Source organism: Ictalurus furcatus, chromosome 9 (genome assembly GCF_023375685.1).
Source record: "Ictalurus furcatus strain D&B chromosome 9, Billie_1.0, whole genome shotgun sequence".
NCBI classification, from domain to species: Eukaryota; Metazoa; Chordata; class Actinopteri; order Siluriformes; family Ictaluridae; genus Ictalurus; species Ictalurus furcatus.
Window position 1 is genome coordinate 18,648,028 of NC_071263.1, and position 17,171 is coordinate 18,665,198.

At 36.4% G+C, this 17,171-nt stretch overlaps 3 protein-coding genes and 1 non-coding gene across 4 annotated transcripts; 2 read left to right on the forward strand and 2 right to left on the reverse strand.

Moving 5' to 3' along the window:
• Positions 1-2,526: 2,526 nt before the first annotated feature.
• Positions 2,527-4,237, reverse strand: LOC128612573 (gap junction epsilon-1 protein). Its single transcript, XM_053632870.1, has 3 exons — positions 4,205-4,237; positions 3,066-3,248; positions 2,527-2,944 (listed from the first exon to the last, which is right to left on the reverse strand). The coding sequence occupies exons 1-3, from the start codon at positions 4,235-4,237 to the stop codon at positions 2,549-2,551; spliced, it is 612 nt and encodes a 203-aa protein (XP_053488845.1). The 3' UTR covers positions 2,527-2,548.
• A 2,452-nt stretch (positions 4,238-6,689) lies between these two features.
• On the forward strand, positions 6,690-12,282 carry txlnbb (taxilin beta b). Its single transcript, XM_053632153.1, has 10 exons — positions 6,690-6,958; positions 8,243-8,491; positions 9,109-9,200; positions 9,321-9,491; positions 9,595-9,789; positions 10,864-10,983; positions 11,077-11,151; positions 11,239-11,331; positions 11,489-11,584; positions 11,673-12,282. The coding sequence occupies exons 2-10, from the start codon at positions 8,254-8,256 to the stop codon at positions 12,189-12,191; spliced, it is 1,599 nt and encodes a 532-aa protein (XP_053488128.1). The 5' UTR covers positions 6,690-6,958; positions 8,243-8,253; the 3' UTR covers positions 12,192-12,282.
• On the reverse strand, positions 12,129-16,143 carry dusp23b (dual specificity phosphatase 23b). Its single transcript, XM_053632157.1, has 3 exons — positions 16,010-16,143; positions 14,627-14,920; positions 12,129-14,535 (listed from the first exon to the last, which is right to left on the reverse strand). The coding sequence occupies exons 2-3, from the start codon at positions 14,894-14,896 to the stop codon at positions 14,347-14,349; spliced, it is 459 nt and encodes a 152-aa protein (XP_053488132.1). The 5' UTR covers positions 14,897-14,920; positions 16,010-16,143; the 3' UTR covers positions 12,129-14,346.
• Positions 16,144-16,386: 243 nt separating this feature from the next.
• Positions 16,387-16,469, forward strand: trnal-cag (transfer RNA leucine (anticodon CAG)). Its single transcript has one exon. It is a non-coding gene; the product is annotated as a tRNA-Leu (tRNA).
• Positions 16,470-17,171: the final 702 nt, after the last annotated feature.

Sequence of the window (17,171 nt, forward strand, 5' to 3'; positions counted from 1 at the left end):
AATGATCATTATGTGTAAGAAACTTTTTCCAAGAGTGAAAGTACAATAATACATTTATTAACATGGAACAAAAGATTTGACTAAATGTCTGCAGCAATAATATATGACTGATTCTTAATTTTTTTCTGCAGTTTGCATTACAGATGCATACAATCAGTTATATTTACTTAGGTTGCAGACCACCAAGGTGTTTTCCTTCAGAACTCGTGGAATATTCCCGTTTGCTCAATTCCTTGCTGAGACAAAAGCAGAAAGTCATCACCTTGTGACTGACCGTAACTCCACATAGCTAGCCTATAAAAGGTTCCCACTACATCACACTTGCCCTATTTCACATCTTTGTTTTACCAAGGAGTTAATGAAGTAGATTCATAAATGCTGAATATAGCACTCTAAACATTTGCTTCTTGCTAATAAGCCCAATATTGTCATCTTTAAATCAGCAATGTAAAAGGAGAGTGTGAAGATGTGTTGACCTTGGGTGATGGTAATTCTATTATTTTCACAGATTCACAGTTGACTGTGTCATTACAGTAGACATGTGGCCTATTGTCTGAGTCAGCATGTGGCAATGTGCAGACTGCAGACAGAGTAACTAATCTTATAACCCTAACGACAATTCCATAAACTCATAACTTCTGATTTGTTGAACTATGTTAACTTTCCAAACCTCTTGTATTTCAGGACAAGATGTGCTGTTTGTCCTGCCAAGCCCTGATGGAGTTGGATAATGGACATGATCAATGCCTAGATTGCTTGTGGCCTCAACATCTTTAAAAAGCACTTGCTCTAATTGCAGCATAACGCTATTAGGAAATACTCCTAATTCATTGACTCCCTCCAAGTCTACATTGCTTGAGCAAGAAGTGAAGCAAGCATCATATATGCCTGCAGAGCCTGGCAGGAAGTAACAGATGAGCTGTGTCAGGAACAGAATGGGCAGAGTGAGTGTTACCAGAGTGAGTGCTACTATTCTGCTATCAGAGCAGTTTGAATATAATTGTGTAATGCAGGAACACAGCACAGCAACAACAGTGAATAAGTTGTAGACTGGTGTTTAGGCTGCCTTAAAATTACAGCTGAATTTTCCACACAATATGGCTGAACAAATGTCTAATCAGTTTTACAGTACATCTGCGCAGGAGAGTGACTGGGCTATTCTGTAATGTACCAATTTCATTAATAAGCATTTATGTGCAAAGTTGTGACCTGATGTAGCCGTGTCCATAGGTTTGAGCAGAGTCATTTCTAAAGACTTATTTTTTTCCTTTGTTATTGCCATTATGTTACCCAGATACCTTTATAAAGAACCAATATGATGAGCCAACTAACTGTCTGATATTGTTAGCACTATATTGTGCATGCTAGATGTAGTGCGAGATCAAGCTTGACAATTAGATAAACAATTATCATATCACATATACTATAAAGTGTTGGCTTTAATACTCTGTATATACTTTAAACAATGCCCACAGCAAGAGATGCAACGGGCATAGAGATCCTGCAGACAGCACAGACTGTGGCAATTCAAGATCTTTTCCAGGTGTATAATCTGACAGAACTCTCTTTCTCTGTGTGTGTGTGTGTGTGTGTGTGTGTGTGTGTGGCTTTCATAGGCTAGTTCATGGAACCGGAAGTGATCGCGGAACAGGAAGTGGGTGATTAGACCTCATGGGATGGGCCCTCTGCTGGTGTAGTGGTGTCATTGCCTGAAATTATGTGACTTGTGGACTTTTCTAATCCTATAGCAGTGTATCAGGTTAGATCAATCACACCGACATCAGTCATCCAGCCAATCTTGCAACATAGCTAACATTATAATTACCTTGTCAACTATTTGCATTAATCCTAGCTAGCAAGATAAACATTTGAGGAACAAAATGCTGACAGTTATCAAAAGAATGTTAATTTTGCAGTAAGTAAGGTGTTTGGGGAAATTTGTCACAGTAAAGGTATTGCTATAGGTGTGAAGTAAAACCTAAGTTGACAGAAATCTTTATATTCAAAAAAGACTTGAAATAGTTCAAAAACATACTTAATTAAAATAACAATGTATGTTTAGTTTGTTAAAATGGACTACTATACAATGATTTTTCCCCAGTCTCTTAAAGTGTAATCTTAAGAAAAAAATAATCTTGTAATTACAATAATTTCAGTAAACATAGTGTTTTGTGTTCACTGCTGGCAAAAACTTTATTGTAGCTTATATTAAGCTATAAAAATCACTTGTGTACCTCCATAATTTTATATGTAGGTCAGAAAGGACATGGATATGCTTCTATGTGATTCTGTCAGTACAAGAGAATGTAGAGAATAAAACAAACATGAGAACATAGTTTAGAATGTATTAGTATTGTGTAACTTATAGTGTAGACACTAGTTAAGTACATTTCAGTCATATTCCATTCTACCTGAGATTAACTGCTTAATATTTTAAAAAGCAAATGATAAAACAGCTGTTGGATGGATGTTTCAAAATCATGAAAATATGAAAAATACATTTTTCCAAGACATTTTGCATGAACACTTACAAGAAAATATAGAGTTGTTATTGGGTGCCCAAATAAGTCCCTCTTCTGCGAAGAATTTCAAAAATCTCAGCAATGCACAAAAGCACAGTGATGATGGTGAATACATACATTGCACTGAGGAAGATTGTCTTTTCAAAGTACTCTGGAACCATACACTTGGTGAAGTTAAAGGCCTTGTCCAGTGAGGTGGCATCACACATGAACACGGGTTGAACCAGAAATCCAAAGAGATGGCTCTGCAACCAAAATGCTGCCACCTCCAAGATCATACGTAAAAGTACAGAAATTATATAAAAGACTGTGTTGATGGGGTGCTCAAGAATGTCCTCCTGGTCCATGTTTTTACATGCTGCATAAAGATGGAACACAGCCCCTGGTACAAGGACTGTTGCAAGCTGTAAGGCCCAGAACACCTGTGAGAAGTATGGGGAAAAAATGTAAAATTTTATATATAGATATACTTTGTAACACACACACACACACACACACACACACACGTGTTAAACATTTAAAAAATGTAGTGCTGAAGTGTACCTGAGGTGTTATTGGGCGAAACTGGTTGTAACAGAAGACATTTAGTTCCCTCCTGTCAGGTAGACAGCTAAAGTGAAGAGCTTCATTGCCGTAAACTGCGAATCCCAGAACACCCAGGAAAAACATACGCACCGAGCCAAAAAACAGGGTGTGGAATTGACCAATCACAGTGGGTGGCCGGAGCTAATACAAAAACACAAAAATCATAATACATGGCTGTAATGGCTAAACTGATTTCTCTGTATGTATATATATATATATATATAAATACATACATATAGTTTAATAAAACTATATATATATATATATATATATATATATATATATATATATATATATATATATATATATATAGTTTTATATAGATAGGAATATCTATTAGGAACACCAGCTAAAAGGGTCCATTAAGATGAAAGTGCCGTATAAATACTGTACATTGTACAGATTCCCTTCCTAAATTGTCATAAATAATATAAAATATATAAAGACAAAAAAAATGTGGAAAAAAGAAAACAAACATAAACTAAGTTTAGGATTACTTACAAATCCCTCATAGAAGTTCCTTATGTAATTTAATGACATGATTTTGTCTATGTTCTGTAAGTTCAGATACCCTGTGGAGCTTAGCCTTCATAGCAGACCTGTGGCTTTTGTAGAGATCTAACTAACACTCTGCTGCTCTGGGTGACCTTTCGACTGAGGAAAAAATCCTGCCAGTGCATATTTCCCTTTCATCTTTAGGCATCCACAAAAAGACTGGACATGTGGTCTACACATAATCCCCATTTAACTTTGTCAGCAGAAAAATAATGCCCCTGTGTGATGAGGAAAACAGACAATAAAAAGACAATGTATTATAACCATTTAGGTAAAATTAAAGTCATAATCAATTAACTGCTGAAATGTTAAGTGATTCCTTAATTCTTTAGAAAACAGCAATATTAAAACTAAGCACATTTATACCCCTAATCACTGAAATAAAATATAAATAAGATTTTATCTTGAAATGAAACGTTAATAAATTCATTCTTTTTGCATTATTATTATTTTTTTTTTGTTAAAAGATAAAGATAGATTAAGCAAAGCTGTTAATATCATAGCTTCTTATGGCTAATGTCCATGTTTCAGAGTGAACATACCAGCCCTGGTGGAGAGTTAGATGTCCTTTCCATTCAGCTATAGATTCCTGTAATCCATCAGAGAATTGTTTTTTGATCAAATAAGTGTCCCAGTGTGCTCCTTTTCCCAAATGCACTAAAGTTGCTCAGTAAAAATTCAGGGTTCCATGAAGCATGATCATCTGTGATCTGATATCCAGATGTCCAGGTGATGGTATTGTCTGTTCAGAGCAGAGGCTCATGTTGTGAAAGCATCCCAACCTGAGAGAGGGGCAAATGACACTTTATTAAAAGCTCTTTTCACAAGGAGGTTAATGCTGTGTCAGTGAAAATGGCAACAATGGCAGTCCTATAGTGTTTCACACCCACACTAACACATCAGGGTGATCAAATGCAGCTATTTAACATATGGAAATTCAAATATTTCACAGTGTTGTGTTCTTTTGTTTTCATTATTGTATTAAAAATGTTAAGAGGCAGGCCTATTAAAAGGTAGTGATGACAGACAAAGAGATTTCTAAACACACCTTATTTTAACCCATTAGCAAAATTTATAATGATTCATAATGAACACAATTTGAGCGCCATTTATATCATGTTTGATACATGAGTTTCTGAGACTTATGCGTCGTCAACCTTATCAATGCTTTCCTGAAAAACTTGTTGTATGCAATCTGAAAGGCTACATGTCTTCTGCCCTCTGGTGGATTATCCGGCCATTGCAGGCACTAGTAGGCCTTTAAAGGCCATATCCAAAATGTCTGCTTTCATGTAACGACTCGCAAGTTTTTCGCAGGGAACGCTTTGCTAATTTTGAAAAAGTTACGGCAAGAATAACATTGATTTTTTTTTTACTAATGTTTCAATATGAATATTTACTCTATTGAAGCAACTTATAATGACTTAACATTTCGTACCTTATTTTATAGTAAAATCGTGTTGAAAATCCATCCATCCATCTTCTACAGCTTACTCCTTTTCAGGGTCACGGAGAACCTGGAGCCTATCCCAGGGAGCATCGGGCACAAGGCGGGGTACACCCTGGACAGGGTGCCAATCCATCACAGGGCACAATCAAACACACTCACACACCCATTCATATACTACTAGACACTTTAGACACGTCAATCAGCCTACCATGCATGTCTTTGGACTGGGGGAGGAAACCGGAGTACCCAGAAACCGGAGTACCCAGGGGAGACCCCCGCAGCACAGCACAGCACAGGGAGAACATGCAAACTCCACACACCCGGCGGGACTGGAACCCTGGATTCTGGAGGTGTGAGGCAAATGTGCTAACCATTAAGCCACCCCCATGTTGAAAATATGTGTATCAAATAGGATACAGCAGGTATATAAGGTAATAAATCCCTCAATCGTCATTGTATTGCATTTCATGTTGCAATCTGCCTTGTACCTACCACAGTGCCAAATACACAGTTATGTGTATTAGTCATTCGTTTTTTGTGTGTATTTTAGATGGCAAAGTAGTACAGTGATATATAAAGGTCTTAGAGCAACATATGCTTCTATCCAGATTCCATCCCATCTTTACTTCTGAGAGACTCTGCCTCTCTAAGATACTCTTTTTATATCCAATCACGTTACTGACCTGTTGCCAATTAACCTAATTTGTTGCAAAATGTTCCTCCAGCTGTTTCCATCCTTTTGTAACTTTTGTGGAATTTGGGGTTGTAAAAAGGTTATAAAAAGGTTCCTGTTTTTAACAAAAAAAGAAGAAGAACCAAACCAACTGAAAAGTTTCAAATGCAGTGAACAAGATCTGTTCATGCTTCTAAAATAATTTTTTTTTTAAATTGCCATAAATGCCTGATGTATCAAATAGGATTAAAAAAAGCATATAAGTAAATTTATATATATATATATATATATATATATATATATATATATATATATATATATATATATATATATATATATCAAAGGGTCCAATAAACACTTCAATTAAAAATAAAAAAAAAAGAATTTTCTGGCTATTATTTGATGTGTCAGGCTTCACAGGGTTAATTATATTGTTTGGGTTTCTGAATGATTATTAGTAATAGCTGAGGAAAAGAATCTTGTTGTGTGATCTGATTGCAGACAATGTTTTTAGGGGGTATTTTTAAAAGCTACATTAACTGTAATAATAATAATAATGTGTGAAACAAAAAGCTACCTAACCTGTAAGTGTCAGCATTGTGTCCAGAATGAAAAAAAAAAAAAAAAACGTTGGTCCTGCCCACAATGAGTGAGAGATTTTATTGGAATTCATACAGATAGAAAAACCCAAACAAAACAAACAAACAAACAAACAAATTTTTTAAAAAAAACCCAATGCAACCCCTCACACTAACCATGTACCTTCATTACTTTTCATATGGCTTGCCTTGTATGAAACTTTTTAATCATGATACAGTCATGTTGACTTTGGTAACTTTCTATTACATCATAACCAATAGGCCCATTAATACAGTACTGCAATTTCATAATTAATCAATCAGTTTGTTCAGAAAATATTGGTCAATGTGCTAATAGATTATGTTCCCATTTCATAGTACTTATTAACAAACAAGTTTATGCAGTACAATGAATTTAAATGAAGCCAAATTCTTCATTGTTAGAGTTCCCTAACTCTTGGGTGTACCAGAGTGGGTTTGAATAGCGTCCTACCAATTTATTTTGAGGTCTGCCCATCACAGCTGCTGTTTTTGCTTGGGCAGGCACTCGGCGCCTTTCTTCACTCTTCTTCTGTCTACTTTTCTGCTGCTGCTGGTGAGTACTGTTGGAATTCTCTTCTGAACTCAAGACACCAAATAACACCACTTGCTATATATATTTCACAAATGAATGACTTTTTCCAGTCATCTGTCATTATAGTATAGATTGTTTTACCACTCTGACACGCATGAAGAATGTGAAACCCATGTCATAGTTTAGAAGTGCATGCTGTGTTTGTCTAAGAATGTGCTATAAAGAGATAAGGTTCATGTAAAAATACAAGCAGTTGCAGTGTGTAATTTAAAAGGTAATGTGTGCCAATAGTCTGGGCAGTCTGAAAAGCAAAATATAATATTAATTTTAAAAGATTACAGATAAGGTTTAGGTCTAAACAGTAGATCAAATAATAAAATAAAAGCAAAACATATCAAGGATATGATCATTGATGCAGAAAGAAATATGCTTAAGAATAATAAATAAGTTGACCATATTAAGAAGAGCCTAAAATAGACAGCTGGCCTAGAACAGGTGCCGTGTGCCATGTGCTACGCTTGTGACGCCAGGGGGTGATCAGCTTGGACAGGGGCTAAATTTAACCAAATGAGCAATGAAAATAAGCAGCGTAACTCCAGGGGTAAACAACCTCAAAGTTTAGAACTGTCACCTAAATGTCTTTTAAACTTAATGTAAAAAGAAGGACCTTTTAAACAATGTTTCTCACATGCACAAAAGCCAATTAGTAATACTAGAAAGCATCCATCACACTAACTTCTGTTACTTCACCTTATTTACCTCTTAGGTTAAGGAAACTTATATTTAAAGTATATCTCAAAAGCTTCGCTTTAGGTGTCAGTGATAAGAATAAGGATTCATAGGAATTTCACTGAGTCACCCTAATCAAATCCAATAAAAAAAATTGGTACAGTCTTAATATATGCAGAATTTGCCATTTGCAACAGACACACAAGATGTTATCTCTTATGAGCTGCTGTTTCTTTTAACCGAATACAGATTGATGTAATGATCAATGTAACACAACTGCCACATCTGAATCCACATCCCTTCCAGGAGCCATCTTAACTCCATCTGGATCCAGTCCAGATATTAGTTTCCACACACCTGATTACTGACAGTACCTGTTATCTATTTTCCTCAGGGTTTGCCATTTCCTCTGTGCGTTTCGAAACATTGTTTTCTTTGTTTGTTGTTACAGGTTTGACTCTTGTTTCTTCCCTTTTTGATTTTGCTTTTCCTTCATTGCTCTTTTGCATGAGTGACTGACCCCTCTGCTTTGAGACAAGAATGCTCAAGTTTAAGTAACCTTTTCTTGTCTTCCAGTGACTATAAGAATGGAGAACTGTAGCCAGCCTGCAGAGGTACAGACCCTTAACAGCATCCCCACTGTGGATGTTGCCCCTGACCTTACTGAGGACCTGAATAAGCAATTAGAGGACATCATCAGTTTTTATCAGGCAGCTGAGAAGCCAGCTGAGAATGAGGAGCTGGAGGAAGAGGCAGTCACAGACATAAAAGAGTCTGGAAAGGCCAAGGACCCCAGGCTAGAAAAGAAAATGCTGAAAGGCCTTGGTGAGGCACTTTTCCTTGTTGAACATTACATGAATGGCATAGTGGCCCAGAGTTATCACCCCAAAGAACATGTCATGATTTTTTTGTTATAGTTATGTTTAATGTTGTGGAACATCTAAGAAACAAGTTATTTACTGTAATCACATATGTTGTAGCACATATAAACAGTCATTTCCTTACCAGTCTCCATTTTTTTCTCTCTCTTGAAGTTAATAAGACGAAAAAAATGCAACTTGCCATGGTACTGAGAAACCACAAAACCCTTCACCTTCTTTTACCGCTTTACTTTCTGACTTTTCTGTTACTGAAACTAGAGTGCTGAAACTAGCGACTCCTTACAAATGCATAATAAAAGTTTCCTCACAGAAAACGTCATCATATGAACAATTACAAGCTTAAAAAAAAGCAGTTTATGTAGCGCATCCACCGTATAAGTACCTGTGTAAGTTGTTATTATAGAATTATAACAGAAAACGTTTACTCAAGGTTTATATAAACCTTGCAGGTGGAACTACTGTCATAGCCGTACTGTTAGAGAAAATTAATCCACTTCTTCTGATTGCAGAATTCAACAGCGCTGTGATATAATATTAAATATACCATCTATGTCACAACAGGGAAGGAGGCCATGCTTCTCATGCAAAGCCTGAACAAGCTTGGTAATCCTGAGCAAAAACTGGAAGCTCTTATAAAGAAGCATGCACAGCTGGTGAGCACAGACACCTATAACCCATGCTGCAGGATGTGCGTTTTGTGTTCCTGTGATTTTAAGTCATATCAACTATGGTCTTGGAGCAGTCATAAATAAACCGGTGTGTGCTGTCCACAGTTGGAAGAGTACCGCTCAGATCAGAAGCAGTTAAAGATGCTACAGAAGAAACTGCTGCAGGTGATGAAGGAGAAAGATCAGCTTCAGAGTGAGCACAGTAGAGCAGTGCTGGCCCGGAGTAAACTTGAGGGTCTTTGCAGAGAGCTGCAGAGACATAACAAGACACTTAAGGTGTGACTGTCTAAAAACCTTGTTAAGACTTTTGTACAATTGTGTGTTTTCAATGTGAGTGTGCAGAAGAAATGATGCATATTTACCTGAGCCCCTTTGTCAGGAGGAGACACTTCAGCGATGCCGTGAGGATGACCTGAAGAGGAAGGAGATCACTACTCACTTTCAGAACACACTTACAGACATCCAGGCCCAGATCGAGGAGCACAGCAACCGCAACAACAAACTGTGCCAGGAGAACAGCGACCTGGCTGAGAAACTCAAAGGCCTCATTGCCAAATATGACCAGCGAGAGGCGGTATGTTACGTTACAGCAGGGTGAAAGTTGCTGTTGGACTAAATGCATCAGTGTTAGATACAAGGAACCTTACTGGAACCTAGTCATGTATTTAACAGGATGGGGATTCTTCACAATGGGAAGCAAACAATGATGGCTGGTGGTTATATTTGATGGGAGAGATAAAATCTTAAAGGCAGTTGCATTCTGGTTTTATGATTCATGATTTGGTACGTGCAAGTCCATAATGCTCTCATCAAATACCAAACATTGTAAAAAAAAATTTCAAAACCAGGATACACGGACACTTGTGTCAGCGGCCCCTTTGTCATTTCTTCATACCATTCTGTATATTTTATGACCATTGGTGGTGCTGTTGCACCTTTTTCCACAAAAATCGCAACAAACCATTCATCAGCCATAAAACATTTGTTAACAGCACATCTGATTTGGATGCTAAAAATTAAGCCTTATATTGATGTTTGTCATCTTTGAAAGACGGGGGTGGGGGGGGGGGGGGGTTGTTGGGTCAGGCCTCCTAATTCATTTATACCCCTCGAAGCTAAGAACTATCAAGTACAGATCATTGTGTAGTTCACAACAGAAGAATACCAGAGGTGCTGTATTACAATGCTGCTTTGCATTAATGACACTGTGTTCTTTCTTTCTTTTTCTTTTTTTTTAAATTGTACTGGTACTGATATTTGACACGCTTCCTCTTGTACTTTCAACATCTCATTCACTGTTCCCAGCTCAAATACACAGGGACTAATTGTTTTTTCAACTTTGCCATTTACACTGCCATTTAAACACTCAGTATATCTTCCTTAACTATTGACTTTGGTGTTTAGTGCAGCTCTGTGCTCAGATCTCCTATTTATCAACTGTGTCATTCTACTAGGTGATCAATCAAACTGCTCTAAATCCCCTAACAATGTCGGGGGGGGGGCTTGTTACTTTAGGTCTAATTTAAATTTAGGAAAGATTTGTATACAGAGCAAGAGCATTTTTTAAAAAATATGTAAATGGCATAATTTACATAAGGCCTATTCCATGGACTGAAATTGGCTCTATTATTGTCTCTGACTGTTGCAGAATCTTGAGAAAGTGTTCAAGCATAGAGACCTACAGCAGAAGTTGTTGGAGACCAAACTTGCTCAGGCAAAAGCACTGCTGAAAGATGCTGAAGAGAAGCACAAGCTGGAGAGAGCGCATGTGAGATTCATGATTTCAGATAGTTCACACGTATGATCACATGTTACATGCACTAAATTAATACAGCCCTTTTTTGTTTTTCTTTATGGACAGTTACTGAAGCAAACTGCTGAAGCCAAACTACAAGTGACACTTATGAAAGAGCATGAAACTGACATGAAGGGCCAGGTAAACAGCATTAAATGTTATAATTTCCAGCTTTATTTATATAATTGTATTTTGTTAGGTTAATACAATGTTTCTTAATTTTTACAGCTTGCTGTGTATTCCGAGAAATTTGATGAATTCAAAGGAGCTGTGTCACAGAGCAGTGGGGTTTATGCCAGCTTCAAACAAGACATAGATAAAGTAGGTACCTCTTAACAAATCTAGTAATTAAGGGAGCTTAAATCTAAATATAAAAACAACTATTAGCATACTTTGTTCAACTTTACTGTTTTACCATGTAACACAAATAATTAAACAACATTTGAGGTTATTAAGTGTTTAAGATCTATATTTGCAGATGGCAAAAAAGATGAAGAAGCTAGAAAAGGAGGCCAGTTCATGGAAATCACGATTTGATGGCTGTAATAAAACTCTTATTGAAATGGTTGCAGATGTAAGAAACTCAACTAATATAACAGAAGTTTACTATTATTGAGCCCAGTTTTGAAAATAACATATTACGTTCTCCTCATCCTTTGTAGAAAGCAGTGAAGGAGAAAGAGTTTGAGCTTTTCACTTTAAAGACACAAAAGCTGGAGAATCTCTGCAGAGCACTTCAGGAAGAGAGAAGGAGCCTCTATCAGAAGCTACAGGAAAGCCAACCACCCGGAGCTGCAGAAGACACAGCAACAAAAGTGGAGATAGCAGAAGAAATAAAAGTCATCAATCAGGAAGCGAAGAGCCATGAAGAAGTACTCAGTGAGCCCACAACTGCTGCAACACCTCTTACTAAAGAGATAGAGAAACTGAAGGCGGAAAAGTCCAGACTTGAAGAGGTTGCAGCAACATTTACAATATCTCATATCTGTGAGCAGACAGTTCTCCCTGCAGAAGCTAGTGAAGTTTCAGAACACTCTGAGAGCTTACAGGTGTCCCAAGAAACTGCAGAGAACACCACTGACTTGGAGTTTCACCTCGAAGAAGAGATTACCCCATCCACAGAAACACTGTCTGATAAAAATCAAGAGATTAGAGACAAAGAAATGGAGACCGTTGATTAAACTTCTTGACTAAAAAACCTTCATATTTTATTACTCACTAAAGAAGCTGTCATAATTTAACAAATAAACATGTTGTCCAAGTGACTACAACTAAAAGTGTTTTGACTTTTCATTTCTTGATACAGGCCAAGTTAGTCATAGTTACTGTATATTAGTTGACTGCAAATAAACCTCTGCTGGAAAGGTCATCTACAATTTACTTCCTCTGATTTTTCACTGTAGCAGTTTCATAACGTATTTTCAAGGTCTGACACTATACCAAGTTATCTATTTACAAGCATGTGTACTTAGCATGAACTGTGCTACAAATATAGCACAGGGGTAAGCAAATGGTAGGAATCTGATGTAAGAGCTATTGATAGGAATAAATTATCAAAACTTGTAGAAATTAGCAAAAGTCTTGAAAAATCTTTATCAAGTGAAAGGATTGTTATATTCAAGAATTTCAAATAAAGTATAAAGTAGTTTTTGGTCACAGCAAATATGCTCCAAATTAATTTGAAACTTTATTATAATCCTGATCAATGCATGCAATCCCAAATTATGCAAGTCCACCTTCAAACTTTGTAGGTCTGCAAAATATCCCCTGGTTTTTTTCAATGAAAGACCAAGACCAAGACCAGGAATTGCTCAACTCCAACTTGGTGCATGGCACACCCTCTGTAGCAGATGATCACATTTTTTCACCACTGACAATCACACTGAAAACAAAAACAAGCAGCACAATGTCATGATTCAGTGCCACAACCAAATACTGATGTATGACCTAGTCAGAAATTGTTATGATATTATAATAAGTATATGTTTACCATGTAGCATACATCAATGTTTATTCAGTTATTTTTTCACCAATTACACATCTATACTAGCTCTATATGTGTCCTTAAATTTGAGCTTGAACTCTTGGACATCATATTATAATCGAAGTATTGGACAAAGTATTTTAGATTACATATAAAGATGTAAGATTTATTATTTGATTCCACATGAACTTTGGCAAATATGGCCACAGGTAATTGGTTTTCTCATTATTGGAATCAGTCACCATCTCCCACTCCATCATGGATAATAAGGACAAGTGTGTCAAACTTGAATAATTGATACTTCCGATTGGAAGTATAATATGACTATAAATAGACCTAATGCTAAGCTGTTAATAAATAATTTCTGTTTCTCATAATTCGGCCTTGGCTGCATTAGCCTATAGTTTATGTTATAGTTTATTAAGTACTAGATGTGTTGGGGAACTTAACATGTAAAATTTTAATTATATTCTGCTGAAATGAACGGAAAAAACAAAATGACTCGGAAAAAAGATTAATTCATTTTGCTGAATGAGATTCAAAGATCTGAGTCAGTAAAATTATCCGAACTTCCCATCACTACATTCAATTACTGGCGACTTTCTTCTATGGAAAGTAGCTAAGGTTTGCCCAAAGTCACTAAAGGGGTCTGAAAAGTGGACCAGAGCTGTCTCTGTCACAGTGAGAGGGGCTGCAGCCGGGTGGCATATATTGAGTGAAAGGAGTGTATTCATGTTCTATCAAAAATAAACACTTTAAAGTTTGTAGCGATTTCGTATTGAATGACTTTTTATAATTCAAGCACCTTTAAAGCACCACTGGATAAAAAATGGCTAGTTTCAAGGTTTTCCGGTACTTAAATTTCAAAAAAGCCAAATTCAAGCACTTCAAGCACCTTGTACGAACCCTGTTTATAATTGCATTTTTATAAAGAATAAGTCTAACGTGTGAGTAACAGAACTTGTCAGATATCAGAACTTGTGTAAAATCTGTAGATTTGAAGTTATAGTCATATTGTCAATGGGATCAAAGAGCTGATTTGTGTCTTTTCAACCATCGATACACCATATTTTGAATTTTAATTTTAATAATGCTGTAACACTGATTATTAACATTACAAATGTGAAAGTACAGGATTGCGCATACTGCAGGTGTCCATAAATTGTAATAGTGACTTTGGGATATCTCATTAGTTTCAGCAAGTCCTTTAAAAGAACTTTAAAAGCTCTGTCTGAAACATACACAAAACTAAACTATTTCACATAGCACTTTTATATAGTTTGTTGACTCAGTCACTGTAAAGATAAAAGACAACTGTATAAACAGCACGATTCCAGAACAATTAATATACATCAGCATTTATTTTGCTGATAGAACTGCACTATCATTTGCTCCTGTTCTTGAGTTTCAATAGAACCACGGCGTATCTTTCTAATTTCATTAATGGCATCAATCCCACTGATTTTTCTGCTCTTCACCAAGTAGCAGGCCAGCATAGTTCCAGTTCTTCCGAAGCCATGCAAACAGTGCACTGCGACCCCCTACCATAAACAAGATCCAAGTTAGAAAACATGAATATCAGTACTACACTAGAAACAATGTTTTTATTATAGATTACATTTAGATTTTTACCTCTCCTTTTGAATTGGCCTCCTCCACTATGGACAAGAAGCGCTTGATTTGATCAAAAGTTGGAGCGCAAAAGTCATGTATTCTAATGTGATGCAAAGTCAACCCTGGACAAGTGTCATGGTAAGGAGGCTTTCTTTCAGACAAAGTGATTAAGTGTTTGATTCCATTATTTAGTAGAAATTGATAATGGGCTGTCATTCTTGGCATCCCCAGTCCAGCTAATTTATGAGGGTCAACCCAAGAAAAGTTGGGAGGTGGAGTGGCTGCCATTGTTCTCAACAGTCCACTATTGACCTGTAAACACAGATTAATGTGGTAAAAGATCACCATATTTTGTGACTTGAACTTTACCATAATTTAATAACATTACATCTAGGGTAGATAGTAATTCACTTTGAATGTTGTACTTTTGCAAAGTCAGCATGCACTCCCAAAGCAGAACCAATGTTCATTCATCATGCTGTAATTTATATTTTCAGATGTGAAGCACCTCATTGACCTCACCTGACCAGTACATATCAGATGTTTTGTTTTCGATGTATATTGTATATTTGAAGAACCAAAATATGCATACATTACATACTGTGTTTTGGGGCCTAAATCACTTTTAAATACAATATGCATTTTTGTCACCGGAGTGATACCAACTATTTACTGCACTCATTAATTAAAAGCCTGGATAGTTTCTCACATACACTGCTATCAATCATACATAGACAGAAATAGCGCCATTCCACAAATTTCTGTATTCTCTGAGTATGGTCCTCTTTCCATCTTTTGAAAATGCAAACTTTCTATTCCAGGACCCTTCTGGTCCCCTCCACATATTGGCCATAAATTCAGTTCCTGACCTCTGTACAGTAATACTTAAAACCTACCTAATTCCTTCCTATATTCTGGTCAATTTCCATTGCTTACATTATTAAATCTGAGCAATTTTGATTTAAATATATAATATTTGGAAATATTCAGCCACCAGGTCTCAACTGGGTTGTATAGAGGCAAAAAATAGAGGTTTGCAATTAAACATTATGATTATTACTGCTATTAGACTAATGCAATTGTAACTAAAGACACCAGCTTACTTGTGTCGCACGATAAACCATATTCTCCAAAACAAAATGTAATATTATTATATTTGTATTAATATAATATATTATTATTGACCTTAACCATGCAATTTGTTAACACGGGCACATGACAGTGTTGACTATAAAACACACCCGCTGCTAGTTACGAAGTTAGCAATCCAGCTAGCTAGTTTTTGTTTTGCCTATCCGTTTCCACAATAATTCAGACGTTAGAACTTTCAATAACTCCTACTTGATACCGTGTATAGCAGCTACGCTTGTTACGTGGAATTATCTAGATATCTTAACTTACCTCAGTCAGTTTCTGAAGACTAAGTTCGCTTTCAGTAATGTTTATATTTAACTACATGTTTAATGATAACCACACTCCAAAGAACCGTATGCATTAATATGAGTAACTAGTCTTGCATCGTAACCACTTGCTAAGCAGCTAAATTAGCCAGCTAGCTAGCATGTAACTAAAAATACCCGCTGGTAAATTGTCACCAGTCGTTAACTAGTAAGGTTAAATATAAAAACGCAGACGATAAAAGTCTCGTGTTTTAAAGCCTGACTAGGCTCAAAGACAATGACGTTTGCATTATATATATACATATTACTTAATTATAATATAGCATGCTGATGTAGAGCTCAACCTATTTAGGTAATAAAAAAGTGAGTTTTCCCAATGTCAGGATGGCCGAGCGGTCTAAGGCGCTGCGTTCAGGTCGCAGTCTCCCCTGGAGGCGTGGGTTCGAATCCCACTTCTGACAGTGCACTTTTATTTTTTGTTGTTGTTATTTTATCACCTTCTTTAGGCTAAAACTTTCGTATTAGTTTTAGTATGTTCAGTTTAGCATGCATGGACTACCTCCGTTCTCTAATATGTATGAAATTGTATACACTCATATACCACTAAATTGCATTGTATTATTTGGAAACACTTTTGTGGCCTAATGTGTGATTTGTGTAATGTATTATTTAAGCTAAGTACTTATTTAACTAAACTCTACATTTTAACATTATAAGTTTATACGCAAAAAACTTTAGTCAGTTCAGTAGAGGTCACTGTGTCTTTACGGTATTTAATATTCTGCTTTTTTTCAAGAGACAGTCTACTTAAAGCTGCAGTATCAAAAAAAAATTTTGGGTTAAAAATGAACAGAAATCAATTATTGAGCAAGTACGTAAAAAAAAAAATCTGTGTTCAAAACTGTCTCCTCACCTTATCCCGATTCACAACGGTAAGCTTATAATAATAATTTATAATTTGAGCTGTCGGGTCGGATTTAGCAGGAAACGTCAGTTTGAGGTGATTTGTGTGGCCTTTGATATGACCGTGCCTTTGCGTCACACAGACCACATATTTGGGTGATGCACCATTCTCAGCGTAGCAGTTAGGTGAACCTGATGGCCAGATATTTCGGTAGAAGGTATGTGCACCTAAGAAACAGGAAACTGTTTTATAAAACATT

What these genes read in the sequence shown, in the direction of transcription:
- LOC128612573 (XM_053632870.1), bottom strand. Translation starts at nt 4,237, where the DNA reads ATGGAAAGGACATCTAACTCTCCACCAGGGCTG. An exon ending in CTAACTCTCCACCAGGGCTG is followed by an intron (nt 3,249 to 4,204) that starts GTATGTTCACTC and finishes TTTTTGTATTAG; the next exon opens with CTCCGGCCACCCACTGTGAT. An exon ending in TTCGCCCAATAACACCTCAG is followed by an intron (nt 2,945 to 3,065) that starts GTACACTTCAGC and finishes TACTTCTCACAG; the next exon opens with GTGTTCTGGGCCTTACAGCT.
- txlnbb (XM_053632153.1), top strand. Translation starts at nt 8,254, where the DNA reads ATGGAGAACTGTAGCCAGCCTGCAGAGGTACAGACCCTTAACAGCATC. An exon ending in AATATGACCAGCGAGAGGCG is followed by an intron (nt 9,790 to 10,863) that starts GTATGTTACGTT and finishes TGACTGTTGCAG; the next exon opens with AATCTTGAGAAAGTGTTCAA. An exon ending in TTATTGAAATGGTTGCAGAT is followed by an intron (nt 11,585 to 11,672) that starts GTAAGAAACTCA and finishes CATCCTTTGTAG; the next exon opens with AAAGCAGTGAAGGAGAAAGA.
- dusp23b (XM_053632157.1), bottom strand. Translation starts at nt 14,896, where the DNA reads ATGGCAGCCACTCCACCTCCCAACTTTTCTTGGGTTGACCCTCATAAA. An exon ending in AGGCCAATTCAAAAGGAGAG is followed by an intron (nt 14,536 to 14,626) that starts GTAAAAATCTAA and finishes TGTTTATGGTAG; the next exon opens with GGGGTCGCAGTGCACTGTTT.